This window comes from Cyclopterus lumpus, chromosome 12, assembly GCF_009769545.1.
Source record: "Cyclopterus lumpus isolate fCycLum1 chromosome 12, fCycLum1.pri, whole genome shotgun sequence".
NCBI lineage: Eukaryota > Metazoa > Chordata > Actinopteri > Perciformes > Cyclopteridae > Cyclopterus > Cyclopterus lumpus.
The window spans coordinates 5,164,350-5,188,501 of record NC_046977.1 but is presented as its reverse complement, the minus strand read 5'-3'; the positions used below and the strand labels follow the sequence as shown (position 1 = coordinate 5,188,501).

The following is a 24,152-nucleotide window of genomic DNA, read 5'->3' as shown; positions in this document are numbered from 1 at the left end:
TTGAGTGTTTTGTTATCGTTCAGTCATACTCGCTGAACCTAGATGTTGCTGACCCATACGGCTCATTGACTATTTGCTATCTTCTGCAAAAGTGATGGAAAGAAGAGAGAAAAGTGCAAATGAGCCAAAGGAGTGGCGCCTTACTGTTCTTCCTGGTGGTCCTGTAGGCCCCGTCTCCCCTGGTGTCCCTGGGTGACCCTATCATATGGACACGGACACAAACACATCGATTACAACCGACAGAAAACCCTATTATACAAACGATACTATGATGCTCTAAAAAAAAAACCCACATCATTACATTACATTACATGTCATTTAGCTGACGCTTTTATCCAAAGCGACTTACAATAAGTGCATTAAACCATGAGTCCAACTCAGAACAAGAATCAAGCAAGTACAATTTTTTCAATAACGTCAAACTACAGAGTACTATCCGTAAGAGCCATTTAAGTGCTACTAAAGTGCTAAACAACAAAGTGCTATCGGTAAGGGACATTTAAGTGCTACTAGAGTGCTACTACGGCTCTACCCTCCCTATTCAAGGTATAGTCGAAAAACATCAAATGTGACTTTATTAGACGGGTTTTAAAGACAGAAAACACTGAATTCTACATTCAAGTAATGCACACACAAGTTTTCTTTGGCCGGACCATTTGAAAAAAAAGCATAACTATGTAATGAGGGGGGGTTGTATTTTTCAGCCAAATCACTCAGATCAGCTGTGTGCAATAAAAATCTCACCGATACGCAAACAGCGCAGTCGGCAAGCTCTGATCTCACGCATCCAGGGGAAAAGAAATCATAAAGCCTGCAGTATGAGCTCTCTGTCAACAGCTCGTATGATGCAGTCTTTTCCAGAGGGTCTGTTTCTGTTTTGCAGCTTGAGGGTGCATACAACTTCCTTATAAGTGTGTGTGTGTGTGTGTGTGTGTGTGTGTCGTCACGTCCTGAGACAAATCCAACTGGCTGTGAGCCGGCAGGAAACATCTCTCTGTTTTCAGCAAGAAGGACGGCTACACTATTTTCTACTCCAGCCGGTGATACAGTATACGTTTGGTCCTTATCAGATACAGATAAAGACATGACGGAGCGGCCCATTTGCTCTGTTTGAGAGAGCGAGGTATGTGTGTGATGGAGGTAGAGCAAGGACCATCAAACACGAGACCTTCGTTGGGGCACTAGAGGTGTCCTGCAGACTGAAATACAAAATATGAATCAATGTCTGGAAATGGATCACGGGCTTTCTTCGTTTTCTTTATTCTTCTCAGCGAATCCCAGTGGCATTGAGAATGAGAAGTCAGCGCTTCCTTGTGAACCATTAACTACCGTCAAGGAGGTGGCATCATTGGAACCGCTGCTAAAAGAATCATGGTGCTAAATGGTCTACGTCGGTGTGCCTCCTTTCCCTTTTGGCGTTTTCTCACGACCTAATCCCACTTAGTCAGTATATTCCCATGGGAATAACACACACATTTAGTTTGAGATGACCATTTCTTAGACTTTTCTTTTTGACATTGCAGAGGCGGAAAATCATTTGTAAGCGTTCTCAAAAAGTTATCGAACTTAAAAGCCCTCCGATCGCTCGCTCGCTCTCTCTCCGTCATTGGGCCTTACCGTCGTTCCCTTTTCTCCAGGTGGTCCGGGATGACCCATCTCCCCTCGATCCCCCTAAAAATGCACAATGACCGCAATGTTAAAAGTCTTCAAAGTTCCCCTGTGAGGATTTTTTTTGCATGAATACATTTACGAGGAAAGAGAAAAAAGTTATTTTACCTTCTCTCCTGCCAGTCCCGCCTCTCCCACGGCTCCGATGAAACCCACCAAACCCTGAAACACAAAGGGCTCAGTGCTTGGCGGTTGGATGAATAGACATTTTGGAGGAAAAAAAATAGGCCATGTCAGCGTTTCTTACTCTTTCCCCCATGGTTCCAACTTTTCCTGTGACACCGGACTCTCCCTGCAGAGACAAATATATAAACCTTTTGTTTAAAATAATGAAAAAAAAAACTATATTTCCTATATTTTGTGCAAAAACGCAAAAAAAATTATAATTTGTGAGTAATGACTTGATTCACCTTAACTCCCTCTGGCCCGACCTTCCCAGGAAAACCTTTTCTGCCCATTCTACCCTGCAAAAAAAAAAAAAGGACAAGAACGTTTGGTGATGTTCAAGATGTACCACTTTTTCCACCAGTTTATGCATCATTAACGTTTATCACAAATCCTCCATGAATGTAAATGATCTGCTTCCTGCGAGATGACAGTTTGAGGCGTGAGCCGGGAAGTAGTCCACAGCTGTTGCAGCTCACTGAACATGCAGCTGAAATGTGCTCTGGCGTCACATTTAGGTTATGCTGATGGTACATTTTGGCAGGCTGGGGAGTGAGTGTTAAATGACTGTAATGTTCCTCTTGCACGGACAGTTATTCCCGAGGTTAAGAGGGGGGCTAAGTGCTTTTAAAAAAAAAAAATTATTATACCAGCAATAACTCCAGGTCAGAGATGTCTTTGCCAAACTCCTAAAGACTGAGTGACTCAACAATTCCAACGTTTTACTCAAAGAAAGGTTGGCAGCTTTCATAAGACAGTACAGGCGAACACTGTATTACACACAGTAAAAGCTGATTCTCGTAGTAACACGAGAATTATTATGAGCTGTAGGATTTGTGACTTCTTATCACCTCATTTAGATTTACGTCTGTTACGGACCGCGTCGAACCGAGAGAAAAAGGGACAACGAGTAGTTGAGGAGGTGAGGGAGATGGTTCAAAGAAAAGGGAGGAAGAAGCTAAAGCGAGGGTGTCATTCTGAGTGGAGCAGAAAAGCTAAAAGACAGCTGGCTGAGGAGGATGAAGTGGAGGAGTAGGAGGACCTGTTGCACCTGGCCAGAGATCAATCAGCTTCAGAGGGAGTCATACACCACTTCCACTCGAGGGAGGTCAGAGACAAGGGGGAGGGGGGTTTAGAGTGAAAGTGATAGGGAAGAAGTAAAAGATAAACCGATGAAGAATAACAATTAGGGTCTGGAATAGCGAAAATAGAACATTGCTCAAGTTAGATTAGTCGGGTATGAGGCGTGTCTATGATTGTACTAGTCGTGCGTCTTTTATGAGAAATAAAAGTAAGAAAATATCTTATTTCTGCAATCAACATCTTCTAGCAGCTTTATGGCAGCTATAAATCTTACCACCTATAAACATGGGCGATGGCAGTTATCGCCCCCTGGTGGCCCAGAGTATGAACAACAGGCAAGCCTTCATTGTGAGAGGACAACCGTCAAGGGACGAGCCATAACAACCTCCATAAAAACTCCCAACCCTGCATATCTTCAGCTTCTCTTCCAACGCAAACCGAGAACAATCCATAACGAGAACCTCAATTTATCGAATGAAATCAAGACGAACTCTCACTGTGGTACAACAAACTTTTGAATGTGCAATTAAAAGCAAGCACTTAAATTAAACTGCACAGTCGAGACGACACGTGAGCGAGTCGTAATTTATAATAAGCAGCACGCTGATCGCCGGAGGCTGATATCACACATTCAAGGCCTCGTGTAGAGTTACATTGGTGGGCTTACACTGCAGAACACCATGCAAAGGGTTTCATTGTTCTGCTAAATACAAGGCCGTGAATTAGTTTGCTGAGCACGAAAACATATTCAGCTTCCCTCTGCAGTTGGGTTTCCACAGACTTATTCTATAGAGAAAGATTTACATCGCTTCCTCTTTGATTGTTTACCAGAGATATGCAAAGAATATGGAATGAAACCATTACGATGCACACAATAGATGGCTCGATTGTCCTGCAGTTTAAACTAACTTAAACACACACACACACACACAAGTGATATGTTCTCACATGCTATACTGGTAACAGTGATGCCTGTTATCACCACTCTCTCGCTCTCTCTCCTTTATTTTCCACCAGCCAGGCAGCACCAGGTGTTTAACTTATAACTCACCTCCAGTCCTGTCGGGCCCGGTGGTCCGATCGGGCCCTCGTCTCCCTGGAAAACAGATATTATATTGCTCTTAGCATGACTTATGTTTGGGGACATGAAGCAGCCCTCAGGAAAGAGAAGGCTCGAGCTATAAAACTTTGAATGCCCTTTGGAGCTTTGTGGTCGTTCTGATGTGGGCGGTGTATGGCAGTCTTACCTCCAAGCCTGATGCCCCTCGTGGTCCCGGTAAACCTCTGGCACCTAGCTTTCCCTGGATGGGTAATAAGCAGTTGAATTAATGCTAATGTATAAAGGTTAATGTGTATCTTTAGATACATATTTTTGGCCATGAGTGGTGAGGCTTTAAGAAAATGAATGTTGGTCAGTCCAACACTTTCTCAACTTCTTTTAGATGGATTATCATAACATTTTGTTCAATTACAGACCAAAAAGCATGAATCCTGACGAACCTCTGGACAAATCAACTGTACGTTAGCATGCTAACTGAAGTAAGATTGTGAACACGTTTAACATGCAAACTATCTGCCTATCGGCATCCTCAAAGCTCTGCTGCGCTTCAGTAAAACCTCACAGACCTGCTCGCATGGACCCCCTTTTGTCTCGATCTGGTTTATGTTTGGAAACAGACCCGTTGATAGACTACTCAAAGCCAAGATGACGGATTTACTCACCTTTGGTCCTTCAAAGCCGTTCTCGCCCGGAGGTCCCATGTCGCCTGGGAAACCCTGCCACGATCAATTAAAAAAAGATGTTCTATCGTCTTTCTGAAATATAGACTCGCGCATTTTAATGCAGCAATGAAAATACAAACCTCAGGACCTAGCGGGCCAGATGTGCCATCGGGGCCTCTCTCTCCTATCTTGCCCTGAGACAAACGAGAACACAAGAAATGTCTTTATTTAATAGTTGGATATTTTGTTTGAGATATTCATCCCGTTTGCATATCTGTCCATTCAACATAAGGATACAGCTTGTAGAGCCTTAGAGGTGCTGATCCAGACACGGTCAGGCTAGCTGTTTCCCCTTGTTTACAGTTTTTTATTCGAAGCTAAGCTAACCGGCTGCTGGCTGCAGCCTTGCACTGAACATAATGAACCTTTACATGAAAAGTATTACATCCACATGTTTTGCATTTGAATGTATTTCTGCTGATTGAAGGCAGGGGTCTAACCTGTGGTCCTGGTTTCCCACGGGTGCCTGGTAGCCCTGGAGCCCCCTGGATGCCCTGTCCAACACAAACACAAACACATCAAAACCCGAGACACACAGTCAGACAGTATTCAGGAGCAAAATGCAGAGCCCTGATCTCTTTTCTAGGGAATTCAAAAAAACATTAGACATGCCTGACTTTGCTCAGTATAGCTGTGATCTCTCTGGGAACACTCTGTTCTGTGACGCTAAAAGGGTTCGATTTTGCTTACACACACACACACACACACAGGAGGGTTTACACAAGAGTTTCCATAAACTAGACAGCACACATCTGCTTAGGTCATTTTGCAAAGGCACATTTCTGCAACAAAAGTTGTGTAACTCGGGAGGTGTGTGTTGGACGCAGACATTTATGTACATGTGTTTTTTTTCTGAGGGTATCTACCTTGTCTCCACTGTACCCAATCTCCCCTTGCTCTCCAGGAACCCCGACGTCACCCTGATGGAGAGACGAGTGGTCGAACAGGAGGGCGGATGGCACACGGACCAAAAGAGAGAGAAATAAAGAACATTAGGAAGTATTGCAACTTTATACTTTGTCAATCACATTCAGATAATACTATTTAAGGATCTGTACATGGTGAAAATTCTCACACAATGAGACTAGTTCGTCGCATTGGCCAAGTTCTTCACGTGGTGTCAATCTGTTTTACGAAAGGCACTGATGGCAATTAGTCTTGTAGAATAAGTCAGTATTCAGCCAGAGTAATTACAGACAATTTGCTATTTTAAGTAGCCTTCTTACAAATGTAAAAATGCTGTGTTTGTGTCTTATTTTATTAAGACCAGTCACGAGAGGCTCACGTAATAATAGTAAAGTGGTGCGATCACATTTAGTCAACGTATGAGCAACTCATTGGCACATCACGCAGATCTTTTACCTCCTCAAGGTTCAATCATTGTATCGCACATGTTTCTGGTTTCAGGAGGAGAAACATCAACTGACAACAGCTAATGCAAAGGACCTTTGCTTGAATCGGCGCTTCAGATTCAGAAACCTTCAAGCAGGTCCCAGTACTGGCCTCAACAAGGGTGAGCGGGCTGTTTTGCTGGACTAAATTTAAACTCTATCAAATCTTCTGTTTCCTTGTCTTCTTCTGACATCATCTTAATTCATTTAAATTAGATTATCTTGCAGTATTTTAATTTTCTTTCAACCATCTTTTGGGTTTCCATTGTCTTTCAAACAAATGTTGTTAAGTTTGGACAAAGCCAGACTGGCTGCTTCCCTGTTTCCAGTCTTTATGCTAAGCTATGCTAAGCTAAGCTAAGCACCTCATGGCTCCAGTTCAGTCGTACTGAACGCACAGATATGAGAGTGGTATCAATTTCCCAAGATGTCAAACTATTTCTTTAAGTTTATTCAACAGACCACCTCTTCGATGACTGCCCGAAAAGAAAACATATCACACAAAAGATTTCATAGAAATAGGAAGGACTCATATTAGTGGAAATTAGAGAATCACATATCATGCTTCATATGAGTAAAAGAATCATCGAGTTTGTATCTGTGTGGTTGAGGGTGGGAGCTAATAAAAGCATGCTCTATGTCTGAGGGTTGGCTACAGTGGGATGCAAAGGTTTATATCCATCACATGCTGCTCAAACACGGGCCAATAACAGGAATATTCAGATCACCTTATCACCTTTCAGTCCTGGTTCTCCTGGATTTCCGGGCACACCCTGCAACAAGCACCAACAGATGGGTTAGAAAGGGACCCCCAAAACCTGACCTCACCTTAAAATTCCCCCTCATGGGGACTACAAACTGTTCTTCATTATCTTGTACTATAGTGTGTGTGTGTGTGTCTGTCTGTGTGTGTGTGTGTCTGTGTGTGGCATTACCTTCAGTCCAGTAGGTCCTGGAAGGCCCATCTCTCCCAAAGGTCCCATGTCACCCTGCCGCCAGAAGAAGGGACAAATAGGAAATTATGATTCAGTGATCATTCTCAGAGTAAAGATAAATACATGTTTCATAACCCTTGAGTTTTAATTAACAAACAAAACACACACACACACACACACACACACACACACACACACACGTTATGTAAGAATAAGCTTCTTCTTCTTCAGCTGGGAACATCTAATTAATTATAATAAGTGAGAACAAAAAGTTGTACTCGAGATTCAAGTGATTTGTCATAAAAAAAAAACACAGTATATTTTCTATGGCTGGTCCCTATCTAACACATAATTCCTGCGTACCTGTCCAAATGAAGAAATATGATATATTATTGTCACTAATAAGTTTAATTGAATTCACATTGCGAGGTGTATTATGAATGCACGCCACAGGGGGCGCCAAGTTCCAATCCTGGCCAACAAAACAACCTTTTTCAACCTCCTATCCTCCAAGAGGATGGTGCGTTTAAAAATATCTAACACAGCCACGTCTCCGGACACACATTTAGAAATATAGAGTGAAACAACTAAATAAAATAGCACTGCTGTTCAGAGAACCCCTCCACTTGATAAGTTGTCTACATGCAACACTTTCCCTTCTTCAACTGAGGCCTGAAGGGAGGGTGTTTATATGTTCATATTTGCAGTGCAGCCCGTTCCTGCTGGCGTGCACCGTACAGTAAACTGTGGAGTTATTTGATGCAGAGGACGCGGAGCTCAGAGAAGAGCTGTAATCAGAGAGTCCGCCCGATTACAGGCCTACCACCGCCACCGGTGGCCTGGAATAGACCGGGAGGAGCGGCGGGGACGGATGAGGACGGGACACGACAAGAGAAACTAGGGAGACGTTATAATCAGACACAATGAGGATGAGGACTAGGGAGACGTTATAATCAGACACAATTATGTGGCTGTCGTTGTGCTGAGCAGGCATGGAGGGTAAGGTGATGGGTGGGCGGGCAGGGGGGTGATTGACCAATGGATCACTGTCGTGTTTGTCAAAGACAGGATGTGGGAGGGACAAAAATGCATAATTCGAGCTCTACGATTATGGTGAAAATAACTTTTCTCTTCCGTCTTGGATTCCAAAAACCATCCATTTCCCCTCTTTTAGATATGTCTACGGTGGTAAATAAAGAACCTACGGAGAGTGGTTAGTTTCCCACCGAAGCGACTGGCAGTGTAAATGATGATAAGAGCTAATTGAGGGATTTTTCTTTCCAATTAAGAAGGCATATTCTTATTTTAGTCCTTTGCAACTATGTATTTATAGCATTAGTGTGTGGGAAAACAGGATGTTTGGACTGAGGAGAACACACAGAAAGACACACAAACTGCTACTCACAATAAGTCCAAGAACTCCATTTGGACCGGGGGCTCCCAGCTCCCCCTAGTTGGAGAGGAGGAGAGAGAGATTCAGTGAGATGAAGGGAGAGGGAGAAGGAGCAACTTTCAGGGGTTATTGGCTCTTTGTAAAACAAACATGCTCGGAAGAGTGGCTCAGTGTTCATCACGGCTTATGAGAGGGTGGCTGTGTGCATGTTTGTGTGTGCGTGTGCGTGTGTGTGTGTGTGTGTGTGTGTCACTGATGTGAAGGTAAAGGGGGTTGTGATGATCCCACTGAGGCTTTTTAGCAACTTGTAGGTTCAAGTCTGTCTTCAAAAATGAAAACCATAGGTAGAATATTGTATCGGCATCTAGGACTTCTTATTACTGGAGTCATTCCCCCAACTATTCTGCTATCTTGTCAATGATTTCACCAAATACCTGCACAACTAATGACTTCCCATCAGACTTAGCTGCAGGCTATTCTTACGTTCGGTGCTATTTACTAAACGTTAGCATCACGACAAGCCAATCTGAGAAGACGTACATACACATTGTACCTGCTTAACATTAGCATGTCATGCATAGCATGACAGAGCCTTATTATTGTGAGCATGTTAGCGTGCTGATGTTAGCATTTAGCAGAAAGCGCCACTGTGTCTAAGTTCGTTGTCACGGAGCCGCTAGCACGGCTGTAGAGTCTTGTTTGGTAAATATTCAAGATGAAACATGGATAAAACATTTTTTATTACATTTCCTGATTAGAGAGTCTTTGCAGGTGAAAGAACAAAGCAAAAGAATGACAGCTAAGGGTCGCTCATCTTTGGATGAAATATGTAAAATATGTCAAAATAGATTTCATGAACCCTTTGTAGGCCAACATATTTTTTGTCTAAATAGATTTTGTCAAAGGTTATAATCCACGCTAATGAGTTCAGTTGCCTGATCTACTTTAGAAAGTTGTCTGAGTTGTGTCTGCAAAGTTTTTCTTCAATGAATACACTTTATATTTATGAGCTTGTTAAAGAGCAACTTGCTTATGCGTCAACGTTTTCTTTTTAGAGTTACTTGTATGACTTATGAAGTGCTACATTTGTATGCCACAGACCTGCTGTTACTGACATTTATTTAAAAACAATATATTAATATATAATGTACTATTCTTGGACATCGCCTCCTAATAATACTGCATGTATGTGTGTGTTGGTGGACACTTTACATCGGTGAATGGAAGAGGTTGCCAGTTAACCGGCTAACCCCCCATAACATTGGATGTTTTGGAAAACAAGCGCCGAGTAAATTATCGCGATGAGACGGAATTAAATACGGCAGTAAAACTCCGGAGCAAAGAACTGACTTAAAGTAAAAGAAACATGCACACTCGCCGGCACTGCCAAAACGTCAGTAGTGAAACGGCAGGGGTGTGTGTGTGTGTGCACATGGATTGGTTATGTATTTAGGTGTGTGACATACTGGCTCTCCATCTGGTCCAGGTGGTCCTCTCTCCCCAAAGTCCCCTGGAAACCCCTGAGGACAGAGAGAGAGAGACTAGCTTTTATGTTCGGCTGCACACAAACAGTGACAATCAATTTCAGACATGCATTACATTTCACGGGTCCTTTTACATATGTGACTTTTCTTTTTTGGGACACTTTGTTTGCAAACAGTTGCTTATTTATGCTGCATCCGAGAATACAACTATGAGAGCATTTGAGAGTGAAACTAAACAGTAGTTACGGACCAGAAAACCAAAACAATGAGCTTAAAGATGCTATAAATCTCTATAGATTTGGATGGGAACATATATTAGATAAAAGCATTGATTAATATACTTTTTTTTAAAGGTAATAGTCGCTTAATAGTCCAGCAAACATAGTTAAATGCAATGTTAATTTGATTTATTGTGCAAAAACTGCCTCAAATAAAATCACATCCCTCAATTACCGAATTAAAGAAACTCAATCAAATTAAAATGTAAAAAAATTAGCTTTTTATTGGAGAAGGGTGTTCTTTAAATTATGGACCTTCAGGTACCACTAACGCAAATGTAGAGTGGAGTCAAACATACAAGGATGTGTTTTAAAAAATACTGCTGACTGTTACACAACCGAGAGCGCTGCTACTGTAATTGCACGGCAATTTTAACAAGTTGACTGACTCAAACATTAGACACAAAGTTATCTGAAAAATGTACAAAACAGGAGCATAATTGCCCCCATTATATGCATTAAATCCCTCGGCTGTAGGGTGTAGGTAGCCGACTGTTCTATTTAGACTGAGTGCACTTTCTAAATGCAATAAGCCGAGTAATTACTCCGTCCATTTAGCAGTAAACGGGATGCTAATCTGAGCTATGCTAACAGCTGGTGGTGCTGCAGAAAGCAAGAGGGCCAGAGCGTCCAGAAACACTCGTAATGACTAGCTCCTGCTGCTACATAATAGTTAATTGCTGCACATACTTTTTTAGAAAATTGCAGTTATTTTTGTAAAAGTGGAGATGTTTTAAATATATACGGCATGTATGTTTATTTTAAGCTTATTTTTAAACTGGGCTTAGAAAAGGAATCTGCTCACTAAATGAAACTCTTTGTATTTGCAGTTTATTATTTCTTTTACCCAGTGCGGGGATAAGTTTGACTTCATATTCAAATAATAATACATGCTTGTTGACTAATGGTATGTTAATATACACCTATCATCATTCAGTCTACCGACACATCTCCATCGGGTCAATGACGCGAACGTAAGTGCAGTAATTGTACAGTGTAACAAAAAGCTCTTTTGTTTTCCTGCCATTGGATGACATTTAGGACCAACAGAGTGCATGGGACTGCTTTACGGTTCTAAGACAGTGTGCCAAAGGATGCATCACACATCTGTCGCCGTTGCCGTAACAACGAAGGACAAATGTGGGAAAACGTACATTATGCAAAGGAGTCATAACAGACTGTCTGCTTTCACATGATGCGATTGCAATAGTGAAAAAAACACAGCGGCGGCGCTCACTGTCTCCGAGTCCATGTGAAAGAACGGCTACCGATGAGCCTGATAAAAGTCGACCTCAAAAAGACAAACAAAAGCCAAATCTTAAACAGCGTAACGAAAAGAAGAAAAAAAGGGAGTTAAGCTGAAATGCAGAACTGTTGGCGATTCCCTTCGGAAACTTTTGAGTCTCTCTGCTTTAGATCTATTCCCTCATCACTCTTTGGGAGCGGCGGACTGATCGTGCGTGTGCGTTTTCTTTTGACACAGCGCTGTAGCGCTGTGGTTGCGACCATTAAAATGTCTGGCTGCAGTTCAGGTGCTTCTTCTGTTCTTTGTCCTCCATCAGGGAGGAGAAAGGACGATCTCTCAGGGAGCGTCTTGCGAGTGGTCTAGCCTTTTCTATTTTCCACGCAGGAGCACAAAAAATCAAATGATGATATATGTTTGTTTTCCACTTAGGTTTACTGGTTTGAATCATCAAAAAATAACTGCTATTCTGTTTCAGTATGACTGCGTGAACTGCATAAGCGGCATCGACAACGTTACGGATTGCGATAAGTGCTTTAATGAGTGCAGCGGCTGTCATGAAAATCATTCAGAAGACCAAGCTGTGATGACAGCACTTCTATCTGAATACTTGTAATTTCGCAAGACCAGCTCTTATTATGCACGTTCATGTGCGACGAAAAAAAAACGAATGGAAAAAACGGGATCCAAAGCCTGAAAACATGGCGAATTTGTATCCACAGCTGCTTCCCAAACAGTTTTAATAAAATTCCAGAATAGGCCGCAGTTCTCAAAAAACCTCACGCGTGATCCGACTTTTTGGTCTATAAATGACATATTTACAGAAGAGCCAATAAGCAACAGCTGCAAAATGATCTCAGCCGCGAGTTTCATATCTACACACTCTTTCTGTCAAACTGACTTTGAACACTATCTGACAAACACAGCTTCCTCCAAATGGCTCGGCTCCATGCTGAGTGGGACCAAAAGCCCCCCCCCCCAACAAAAGCCCTTTTCTTGTTACATCCAAGACTCCAATGGGCCTCTGCTGGGTCTCCACATGTATTCAGGCTGTCGTTAACCCTTCCAGCCACCGTGGAAATATTGAGCCGAGACAATGACGTAAATCCAGACCTTATAATTTCCCCATGTGTAGTGCAGGTGTCGGGAGTCTTTGCACCAGAAGAAGCTCTCGATATGACCGAATAGAAGGATGAGTTTGAATTTGTCATTTGAACGTTCGTTTGAATATCTATCGCCATCTCCCCAGCTCTTATCTTTTCAAAAGTTAATTAATAACGGGACGGTACATTCGCAATCAGCCGAGCACAATTCATCACACTTTGAAAAGATTATCTGTAAAGTATGTTGAGACAAAACTTTACCGGCCTACCCATCTTGCCCCTCTTCCCTGGTTCGCCGGGAATGCCCTGAAAATAAATTTTTAAAAAAAACGAGAGAGAGCAGAGATGGAGGTGAAAAACAAAAGCAGAAGGGGGGAAAAGGGAAGGGTTCAAGAAAGAAGAAGAAAGGCAGACATTATATACAAACCATATCAAAACTAAAGCATAACACTCTTGAGCATAACTGATTCAAGCCCAAAACACATACCGGTAATTAAAAAGCTTTAAGCTTCTATCAACTCCTGCTTCAACAGATGTGAGGAACAGCTGACTGCAGCCTCTCCAGTATGTTCCCAGCCCATTATGAGGGATTTAGGCCTCCGTCTCATACAGATATATATACGTTGTATGTTCAATAAACACCAGTCTCTCCTGGGAGAAGACGCCATCTCATGTGTGGAGTGAAGGTATGTGACGTTCCTGCTAACTGGGTGTCTGGTTGGCAGGAGATGTCCTGATTACAGTCTGCCCCGCGCTGACGAAACCTCCTGGAGCGTCTCATAAGTAGGCTAATCGCCGCATGTTTTAGAGGCTGTACAGAAGGAGGAGGCCTTGATGAGTTCAGGCAGTTCAAAGCGCCTAAGAAAGGGGGCTTTTTTATCGTATGAGTCATCGACACTCCCACACAGCAGCACCTGGGACAGCTGGGGGACGTTTCCCACTTTATAACAACAACAAGACAGCTGAAAAAAAAAAAAAATGGCAAGAGAGGCAATGTTTTCCTCTCACAGGGCCCATTAACTGGGTTCAGTTGGTCGTTTTTTGCAATTATTGTGTGTGCGAGAGAACACTCACTCTTTCGCCATCGGGCCCGGGCAGGCCAAAAAGCCCCGGGATTCCAATGAAACCCTGCAGGAGAGGAGAGGAGATAGGAGATAGGAGATAAGACATAGGAGAAGAGAGGAGAGGAATATGGGATGTGAGTATTTGGACGCTATAAATGCAGCAGGAAGAACAAGGGTCGGTTTTCAGGAGCCGTGGGTCCAGCATGGACAGGGTGGGCTTCTATGAAGAACCAAGCCATGAGGCAAGTGTATATGCCCATGGACTGCATGGTGCTGGCTTCCACGATGTAGTCCAAGGGCACATACCCTCACGCCAGGGATCTCTGAAGATAGCCGGGACATCTCAATGAGCTGTCGGTGCAGGGGGGGGGGGGGGACAAACATAGAGGAACAACAAGCACAAACACCACAACAGTATAGAACACTGGAGGATACAGGTAGATGGTTTCAGGCAAGTTGAGTAGGTTAAAACGTGCACACACGATATGGAGTAACGCTGCAAAAAAGAGAGTGCAGAATATTCGGAAAGGTGGCTCGGTGAGAGAGAGCGAGAGGACTAGAATGCCTCCTTAAGACAGCAGGGCCTCATACGGAGCTTAAACAGGAAATTCCAGCCAGTGGGGGCAGGGGAGGCTTTGGAGCAGCAAGGGGTAGCTGATAAAGAACCTTTATTGGAACTCAAACATAAACAAATCCTTGTTGGTGTCCGTGAGCGTGTGTTTCTTTGTTTGTGTACTTTCAGGGTGCGTGTTTGCAGGTGGAAAAGGCTCATCGACAGCCACTCTTTCAGTACGCGTCCGTATACAGTAATGTAATGCTTATATTGCATATAAAGACTTCTGTGTTTAGCATACTGTTAATAGTGGCGCACGCTGGTTGGGGCGAGTGGGTATGAATGCGTTCATGTGTGCGGCGGTGGACGCCAGGGTGCACCAAAGTGCGTGCACGCTCTCACGCCGTCGTGCACGCACTTTGGATGTTGCATGTTCTCGTGCAACATCGGGGGTTCCGCAGCACGGAACACCAACACGTTCGCAACCTTTCATTAAACTGCTCTCTGAGCGTCTCCTTCTATAAATATTAAATATTGCGTCATGAAAAGTGTCGTAAAGCTGTCAGGCTGACCGCCGGCCCCCATAAACATGTCCTGTCAAAGCACCAACGTTAGTCATTTAGAATGATGAAATCAAACTGGAGCAGCACATTTGAAGGAAGGACTTACCCGAACGCCTTTAGGCCCCAATGGTCCTACCGGCCCTGGTAAACCCTGAAAAACAGAGAGAGAGGAACTTTATTTCAAGCGCTCAACTTTTACTGGTTTATACCTGAAAGAATGTTCTCCCAGAATGCACTGGGAATGTGTTTGTCATTTAGCATCATGACGGCATTGACGAGTACAATTTAAAATGCCACCAGATTGTTTAAAAAATGTAAAATATTTAGTCCTTAAATAAATTGTGCAAATCGTTGTAAAGATGCCAGTTAACACACATACTGTTTGAGTGGATTGGACACAATAACAGGCAAATCCTGCACAATGTTGTAGCTGTGCAATGCATTCAGCTTCATGGTCATTTCTGAGGCTGCAGTTGTAGATGTTGTTCACTTGGAACAACTATTTCCAATTCCTCTACACACAGTGTTTACCCAAATATTTGTCCTCCCAAGTCAGCTGACATAACCTAATCCCACTTGCTCCTCTGCCCTCACTATGGCCCTGACTACAACTGTACCAGTCACAGCAGAGGATTTACTGCACCTGCCTGCCAGGATAACCTTTGGCACCTGGGCTTCCGACTGGACCTTGCTCTCCCTGCAGGGAAGAGAGAGAGAAGGAGAGGGAGGGAGGGAGGGAGGGAGGGAGAGAGAGAGAGAGAGAGAGAGAGAGAGAGAGAGAGAGATTGGGTGGGTGACCAAAAGTGCAGTAACAAAACACACCACTCTGCACAGACACTATCAGAGAAGGAGATCGACTACGGATCGAAGAGCCAACGACTGTATATTAAGGAGATGCATGTGTTCGCTTGCTAAAAGCAAGACTCAAAAGTAAAGTAAATAACTAAAGGTCCCTGAGAAGGTCATACTGTTAAACATTTTAATTTTCAACGATGCATAATATTCTACAAGAGCGATGTTACGTTTCGACAGACAATCTTAATGTGTTATGTAACTGTTAAATACATTTAATGGAGCAAAAAGCACTAGATGTGTATAAAGTGTCAGGAAAATATGTACTTCAAGTAAATGTACCACCGCATATCGTCCATATACCGAGTTTTATCCATACCAGTTACTCGTGGTTGCTGCTGAAAGTTGACGAGATGTGGTCTGTTTATACAAGCTAATTAAGAGTTTGCTTTGTGTGTGTGTGTGTGTGTGTAGCAGGTTGTATTCCAACAATGTTTGCAGAACAAGTGTTCATGTATAACTTCCTTTGACACAGTCTGGACGTGCAGCCATGTGCACTGCTTGCCATTCCCCTCTCTTGGATAAATATAGTGCATCATGCAGGGCCAGTTAAAGCCAGACAAGAATTTGGCTTAAGTATGGTTTGGATCTTTCACCGGCCGGCTCTGAGCACCACTTCGTGGTGTATTGCAGCAACAAAAGAGTCATCCACACGTTATGCACACCAGCTGGACTCTCAATAGCTGCGAGGGCACGCGCTGCCAAACAGTTGCGCTAGCTACTCCGTCGGCCGGTGCTACGTTAAAATCAGACTCGCGGCCCAGAGCCGTGAAGAGCAACAGCAGGGGAGCTCTGTGGGAAAGAGGGGGGCGTTCGAGGACGGGGGCCGAGTGGAAGGACACGATGGGGGGGGGGGGGCGAGCGAGAAAAGAGGACTCCTTCTCCACGATGAGTAGTGCGGGAACTCCCTGTGCACCGGTGACGTGGAGAGAATGTGGATTTACTTAAAACTAGGGTGACAATGAGGAGAATGTTCCGTGCTGCTTTCCATGACTCAGGCCTTTTCCTTAACACCAACAGTAGTATCCTGACTGAAAATAGCTCTGGACACGAGGCTGGAAGCTCCCAACTTAAAATAGTCCCCTTTTGGGCTGGACTAAACCAGCCCAGAGTCCCGTATCCTCCCACTTGGAGCAGTGAATAAAGGCGTTCATTGAGCTGCTATCCCCGAAGAAGGGGCAGTCAGAGGAGGAGGAGGAGGAGAGTAATGCGCACACACGATTCAGATAGCATCAAGGTAAAGAGGCCGGAGGAGGGGGGGGGGGTCCAGAGAAAGACAGCCACACAAAAGGGAAAACTCTCCTCGAAGCTGCAGCGTGATAGCGAGCGTGTCACTGTTGGCCTAGTTGGCTCCTTCCCGTTTTCTCTTCCCTCTATTTTTTCTCTCTCTCTCTTTCTCTTTGGCATCGCTTTCTGATATCCTGGAGAGCATCGCTACAGCGCAGCACTTTGACCAGATGTCTGTCCTCACCAGTGCTTCATAACAGACTAATCTAATCTGGCTTCACTGCAGGCATGCTCTGTGCGTGGACACACACACACACACACACACACACACCGAGATGATGACGACTGGGTTTTAAAGAATGAGGTGGGGAAATGAGAATATGAGGGATTAGTCATCGAGAAAGGCCTCCATGAAAACGTGTAGGCACTCGTGAAGGAAAATGCATAAAGGATGGGTTGTTATATCTGAAAGCAAGAAACAAGGACAATAATAACAACATCATCGTAGCACGAGTTGTAAGATTTAGGGATGTTGAACTCTTTTGGAAGTGTGAAGAATAGCAGTGGCACGGGAGATCGACATCTACATGGTGTGCAAGCCAGGGGAAAAGGTAGCGATGGGATGGAGAGGGATACTCACAGGCTCTCCAGGGAGTCCATGTGGACCAGGGTAACCTTTCTGTCCCTGAAGAGACAAACACAAAGAGACGTGGGAAGTTAGTTGAAGCGTATCATAACGGAGAGGTCAAAGAAAAACAACTTCAAAATCCGACACGGTTTGTAAAAACTTGGAGACGAGCAACAAGTGAAATATGAAATATGCATGTTAACGACGGCAGACAGATTGGGTGCCATACGCGAGGAATCAATCATGCCCTTCTGTCGAGGGATCAGACTTTCCACTGGCCGTGTTCATAGAAGAATTGTGAGGATATACTTTTCCTATTTCCGAGGTTATGAACGAGGGTCTGTGTTGCTGACTTCCAGCAACACAGACCCCCCCCCCCCCAAACAAAGAGCGGAGGAGAACTCAATCAAAAGTGGGAAGACGAGCCTTTCCAGACCACAGTTTGATAGAGTGAGAGAGAAAGGAAAGGAAAGAAGGAGAAAAAAAAACTAAAAACAAATAAAGGGTAAAGAAGGGAAAGACTCCCGTTGTCCCGTTTTCCTAAACCACAGCTCCAGAGTACCGAGCCAAGGCTCCCTGAGTTCCTGTAAACCATCCTTTAGCCCTGACATCTGACAGCAGCATCCCTCCTCTCATTTGGTTACATGATCACTCTCACTGGCTTACACCTCCATACCAGACTTTAATACTGCCATTGTCAGCATTACTCTCCACATTCAATACTTGGTTATTACTTATAAATCACACCTGGGTCTGCAAAATGAATTAACGTTTTATCAAAATTGCAATAGGGCCAGCTGTAATGTTCAAATTGCAAGAGGCGCAATATTTGTTAACGGTGAAATATGTGCGTCAAAATACTATTCTTGATACATTTGGAACCCTGCAAAAATCCCACCATGATCATTTTTAATATGTTTTCAAAGAACATTTGAATAATATCGTCAAACATCGGATCATACTCTCAATTGCAATATCAGTCAAAAATAATTGCAATTTGATGTTTCTTTCAGAATAGTTCAGCCCTAATATCACCCATTCTCAAATCTGTCATTCACAGTCTGACATTTTAAACATGTCCACTTGATTGTTGGCCTGTTGTAATAAAGTGTTGATGAATTCGTGCTCGTCTCACTCGCCTACACGTGTCTGAATCTCAATATCCGTACGTCGCCGTTAGCCTGATGTACGATACGACACGAGTGCACGTAAGCAAAGACAGGAAGAGAAAAACACAAGCACAAACACACACACACACACACACACACACACACAGTTACATGTACACCGTATTATTACACGGCTTACTTATAGTACAAACATGTGTAGAGGCTTATGTTCCCAAGCTGTGCTGTGAGGTCCACAAGCCACACACACACACACACACACACACACACACACACACACACACACACACACTGTATTAACCATACCCTCCCCAACCCCAGCCAGACCATCTCAGATCCTTATCTCACTCATTATGAGCTTGCTAATGAGAGCGGCCATTCCCACGGCCTGCCTGTGTTTAGTGCCACTTGCTTAACAAGCATATGGGTTCAATCAGATAAACCCACTAGAATGCTTTTCATTTGCTCCCCGGTAGCACCTCTAACACCTCAAAATCCCCCCCCCCCCCCACTGTGTGTAGAGGCACATATTGTGTCTGCAGGAGAGATGTCATTCCTCTGACTCGTTAGCCAGCTTCTCTGTACACACTTTAAAACGTTGTGGGTGTTCAAATGAGCCAAAGCCTCGCGTCTGTTAACGACTGCGCACCGCAAATGATGAATGTGTGTCTTCCACGGTCTGCCTCCGCCGGACAGCGCCCTGGTAGCAGAAATAAACCCCTCACCTCATTAATCTCTGCTTTCATCTTTCATCTTTCAGCCTCTCTCTCTCTCTCTCTCTCTCTCTCTCTCTCTCTCTACAATTTCATTCTGCTCGGAGCAATCGTCTGGCTCCATGCATGTGCTGCATGCGCGGCAATAACGTAAACCCCCTCCATGCGGATGTCTGGTAGGAAGAGACGTAAAAAAAAACAACAGCATGAAGCTATATCTGGACAAATTGGTTGAAATCTAACCGGCGGAAAAACATCCCTCATCTCAAGGGTTTGTTGTTCTTCTTCGTGAAACACCGGCACAATAAAACTGATGGTTGATTTGAACGCTCCCATAATTAGGACGACGATGATGAGCCCGAGGATTTGATAGTTTTGGAGAGAAATGGAGAGAGTTTGCTCTGGAGCCGCTCTCGGGGAGCTTCAGAGAGATTAATGGTGTACAATAAACTGTATCACATACTGTAAATAAGGGGAACTAATATGATTAACGCACTGTGAAGCCCCTTCAGGTAAATTATAATAGATCGTTCCGCTTTGTATTTGTAGGGTGTTCTCAACCAGAGAACTGTAAGTTTGGACTTACTTTTAAAAGGAACTTTATCTGTAGAAAATCATAATTAGCAACTGGACTATCAACACAATGAGGATTAATTCATACAAACACAAATGTCTCACTGTGTGCAAAGAGGCTGAATGTCACTAATTATTGACCCTGAAATCCTGGCACACGTGTGAAAAGCACATGGACGTTTATGCACCTCTTATAAACAAAGACCCAACATCATGTGTCTCAAGACAGCCATATTTTTGTGTAGCATAACTGAAGTGTTTATGGATTAGTTGACCCTGTAGCTGCACATTGACTTTCTAACTGACCACTTCTTTTGTAGTCTTCATAACTACTTGCAACTCTGACCTAATACATATTTGTCAGATAGCTAACATCAATTGACATGGTTATGATGGACATTTATTTATTTTTTAATTAGAACTGTTCAGGACTGTTTGTGAAAGACAGATCGTCTAGCAGTTGAAGCTGACGCTAGAAGAAAGAAGGTAAGACGTGTGGCTTGTAATGTGGCCTTGTCCTTGAGGTTTGGCCCTGTGTGTGTGTCTGTGTGTGTGTGTGTGTGTGTGTGTGTGTGTGTCCCCTCTCCCTGACCCTGCCTACCATACGGAAAAGCCATTCAGAGTCTGCTTGGTAGAACACATGTTGTACAGAGCGGAACATGCTTGGCTTGTTCTGGCGGCGTAAAATCACACTCTTCCATCGCACGTTCAAAGCGTCCACTGCTTTCCCCATTAAGGTTTTCCATGGAAACCGAGCAGCCAAATTCCAGAATTCCCGGGTTGAAGTGTCAAGCTAAGGCTGCTAAAGAGCCTGCGTGTGTGTGTGTGTGTGTGTGTGTGTGTGTCTCTGAGTGTGTGTTTGAGAAAGAGAGAGAGAGACAGCGAAGGTGGAGGGAAAAAAAGAAATACAAAGCAGAACAGAGTACAAGCTGCTGTTGTCCCGTTTTCCTAAACCACAGCTTCACAGTAGCGAGCCAAGCGAGCGGAGAAGAAACAGCAGACGAAGAAGAAGAAGAAGAAGAAGAAGAAGAAGAAGAAGAAACCCACACATGGGTGTTTCACGGTGGGCCTCTTACTGACATGTAATTGCAATGAAAGTAATCACTGCTTCGCAATTTTGCGCATGGACCCTTGCAGCGAGAGACCTGAATCGGGAGAGGACACGCCTCGGACTTTCCACCTGAGCTGACGCAGAAATCCGAACAACACAAAGCCTTGTCTAACAGTTTGGACGTTGACTCACATTTCTGTCACGTCGGTGCAATGTGTGGGCAACGTGGGATCAAGATTCATTAGCGTCAAACCGATGTGAAGAACAGCGAGAGACCTTGTGGGTTCTTTTCTTTTTTGAGGTGGGGGAGAAGGAAGCCGACTGCTTCGCCACTCATTTTTTAACAAGTTTCCTCCACAGTCATCGTGTCTGTGGTTCGTTCACCGATACCTGAGGCAACGCTGCGATGATGTCAGAGTGCGTGTTTGATGACGCTGCCATAGCAACAACCTCTCGACATGATGATGTATGCCGATGCACTCCTCTGGGGGCAGCTGTAATGCACTCTGGGTGTCGTGAAGACAGTTTAATGAGCATCTGCACCGCTCGCCTAAGTTTAAAGAGGTGGGCACTGTCTGTCCCTGCCAGGTAATATTACCAATATGCCAAACAATAAACGTGTGTCTGTAGTACACACTCTCACCTGCAGCTCTACCTTTCTGATGGGCCGTCAAATCCCCCTCCAAGACCCATTGAGCTTGAAAGAAATCTGCGAATGTTTTCCACCAGCTTTACATTTTCCATTCTGAGTGTGTGTGTGTGTGTGGAAAAGAGAAAGACGAGGACATACAACTGGACACAGACGCACAGAGTAAAGCCGACTCCTAACAAAAGCCATATGTTAGACTGGAGGCAGCCCTCCAACTGGAGCTCTGTGGCTCTGGCAAGTCGGTGGATCCATGCTGAGGCACTTCACACCACTGCTGAAATGCATACAATCCTACCTGCTCCATTCGATTACTCAGCTAATTCTTCTACTTTGTTTGACATGCGGGTCTCAATTCCAGTTGATACGGGATGCGATCGCAGCCCACGAGATCGTCTTCTGCCGCCGCGAGACGGTGTGTGTTTACATCTGATTGTTTCAGAATAAGTGAAACAGATTTTTTTTTTTTTTACTTCAGGCCTGAGGAGCACACAAGAGTCACTAATACATTTATTACAGAACCAGCCCGGTCTGACTAACTCTGGTTCACAAGCACAGTTCAATTGATTTTAATTCAGTTATTTAACAATATTAACAATATATAGATATAAGATATAAGTCAGTGTAGTCAAATAGCTAATCCTCTCAACTGTAATTTAGGTATATTTTAAATGTAAATCCTTTACTTTTAACTACATTTTAGTACAACTTTGTACCCATTACAACGCGTAATCTTATACATTTAACGCTAGCTTTTCAACTACTTATAAGCGTGTCTTATACTATAGCTGAGACTTCTCTGCTAAATTGTTAAATTGCTAACTAACTAGTTGGCAAGCTTGCAATTGAACTGTGTTTATTTATTATTTTCTTTTTTTTTTTTATATTAAAAGAGCTATTCTACAACTGCGGATACTCCTGGTTGGGAATCACTGCTGTATTGTATCTGATTGACGTGTGTTTCATGTGCACACATACACACACACACTGACAAGCAAGCACACAACCAGGAACACACACACACACACACACACACACATGCACAACTCAAACCTTCCCCTTGGATTCACTCTTGGTCTTTCCTACTTTTCCTTCCTACAGCTGTGAATCCCTCAACTTGACGTCTAAGACACTGGTGATCTTGTGTTTGAGTGTATGATCCCTATCCTCATTTCCCTGATGACCAAAAACCCTTCCGCCCCCTTTTTTTTGTATCCCTCGTGACATCCTTCCTGCCAACATAACATTTTTTTTAAAAAAACCTCTGTGCTGGATCCAGCCGACACAGATGGAAGAAATGGTGAACACAGCACAAAAGGAGAAAGAGAGATGGAGAGAATTAAGGAGGAGGCAAGAAGAGAGAGAGAGAGAGAGAATTCTTTCTTTGGGTTTAAATACACGAGCACGCACGCAAAAAAAAAAACGAGATGCATTAAAACATCACAACAGACACAATCCAGAAACAAAAAATGGTGATGATTACTCATGCAAACTTTCCTTCCTGGGCTTTCCCAAACGTTTCACTATTTCACAGTTTGGAGTGGTTTTTGATGGGAGCTCCTAAGGCCAGCATTTAATAACCGTTTCATTGGAAGGAATTTGGTGCAAGGGCATCCAGGTGTATTGTCTGATCTTACCTTCCGACCCTCTTGGCCAATCAGTCCCACCGGGCCAAGAATCCCAAAGTCTCCCTGCAACAGAAAGGCGAGAGAAACGTGAACGAGCCTCGCCAATGAGCGGCTTCCACAAAAGCAAAATCACAAACTTGCAAGGAGCTCGCCTAAGCGCGTAAGAAAAGGAGACACACAATACCTTCTCTCCTTTGGGTGCTGGCCCAGGTGACGTGCCAGGGTCTCCTTTTCTCCCCTGATGAAAAGAAGAAGAAAAAACACAGAAGAAAGGACTTTGTGTTGGTGGAAATCAACCAAAACGTACCAAAGAACTGTATAAACAAAAAAAGACCTTTCTGGCCTTTGGAAGAAAAAAGGGTTTCAGGTGACAAAAGCTTGCCTCTATAAATCCAAATGCTAGATTAAAAAAAGGATGCTCCGATTGATGAGAAACAACAGGATTGAGTTATCGTGCGACACGATAAAGTCCCCTTGCGGATGCTTTTCTTAGTCGCGGTCGTACTACGTGGGCTCGGAGCGCCTCCGGTCACACACACAGCGAGCTTCATTGTCAGCAGGTAACAATAACCATCAAAGCTTTGGGTCGGAAATTAGACCGAGTGCTGAGTGCACGGACCCCCTGCCATTTACAACCCTGTTCCATTTATCAACGATGAAAGAGAAAAAGAGCGCAGACATCAAACCCCTTCGGAATCATTCTCTCAACACACCTGCCAGGTAGGAGAAGTCCGCTCGGCACCACTGTGTGGAGAATTTACTCTTCACTCACTGAGGTTTCACATATTTGACTCGTAAAGTCGGTCTACGGTACCTTTTTTCATTTTTTTTTCTCATTATCCCTCCGTTTGTGTTCTTTGAGTGCTCTTGGATCTGGCCTAACCTCATTTTTTATCGCTTCTATTTACTTTATTACTAACAAAATCGAACACAAAAGTCCACTTGCGAAACACAATGAAGCTCGCTAATAACTGTGTCGGCCAGGTGACGTGACTTCCAAGA

The 24,152-nt window shown here is 43.8% G+C and overlaps 1 protein-coding gene across 1 annotated transcript in view; it reads right to left on the bottom strand.

Annotated features, from left to right (window-relative positions):
- LOC117740810 (collagen alpha-1(XXVII) chain A-like) overlaps window positions 1–24,152 on the bottom strand; it is a 58,325-nt gene that overhangs the window by 13,343 nt on the left and 20,830 nt on the right. The window contains exons 6-27 of the mRNA XM_034547383.1: window positions 23,335–23,388; window positions 23,160–23,213; window positions 17,425–17,469; window positions 15,349–15,402; window positions 14,812–14,856; window positions 13,600–13,653; window positions 12,787–12,831; window positions 9,884–9,937; window positions 8,430–8,474; window positions 7,025–7,078; window positions 6,818–6,862; window positions 5,565–5,618; window positions 5,139–5,192; window positions 4,779–4,832; window positions 4,639–4,692; window positions 4,164–4,217; window positions 3,968–4,012; window positions 2,079–2,132; window positions 1,916–1,960; window positions 1,777–1,830; window positions 1,618–1,671; window positions 145–198 (exon numbers count right to left, since the gene is read on the bottom strand). Of these exons, the coding sequence (XP_034403274.1) occupies window positions 145–198; window positions 1,618–1,671; window positions 1,777–1,830; window positions 1,916–1,960; window positions 2,079–2,132; window positions 3,968–4,012; window positions 4,164–4,217; window positions 4,639–4,692; window positions 4,779–4,832; window positions 5,139–5,192; window positions 5,565–5,618; window positions 6,818–6,862; window positions 7,025–7,078; window positions 8,430–8,474; window positions 9,884–9,937; window positions 12,787–12,831; window positions 13,600–13,653; window positions 14,812–14,856; window positions 15,349–15,402; window positions 17,425–17,469; window positions 23,160–23,213; window positions 23,335–23,388 (1,125 nt within the window). The remainder of the gene's footprint in view (window positions 1–144; window positions 199–1,617; window positions 1,672–1,776; window positions 1,831–1,915; window positions 1,961–2,078; window positions 2,133–3,967; window positions 4,013–4,163; window positions 4,218–4,638; window positions 4,693–4,778; window positions 4,833–5,138; window positions 5,193–5,564; window positions 5,619–6,817; window positions 6,863–7,024; window positions 7,079–8,429; window positions 8,475–9,883; window positions 9,938–12,786; window positions 12,832–13,599; window positions 13,654–14,811; window positions 14,857–15,348; window positions 15,403–17,424; window positions 17,470–23,159; window positions 23,214–23,334; window positions 23,389–24,152) is intronic.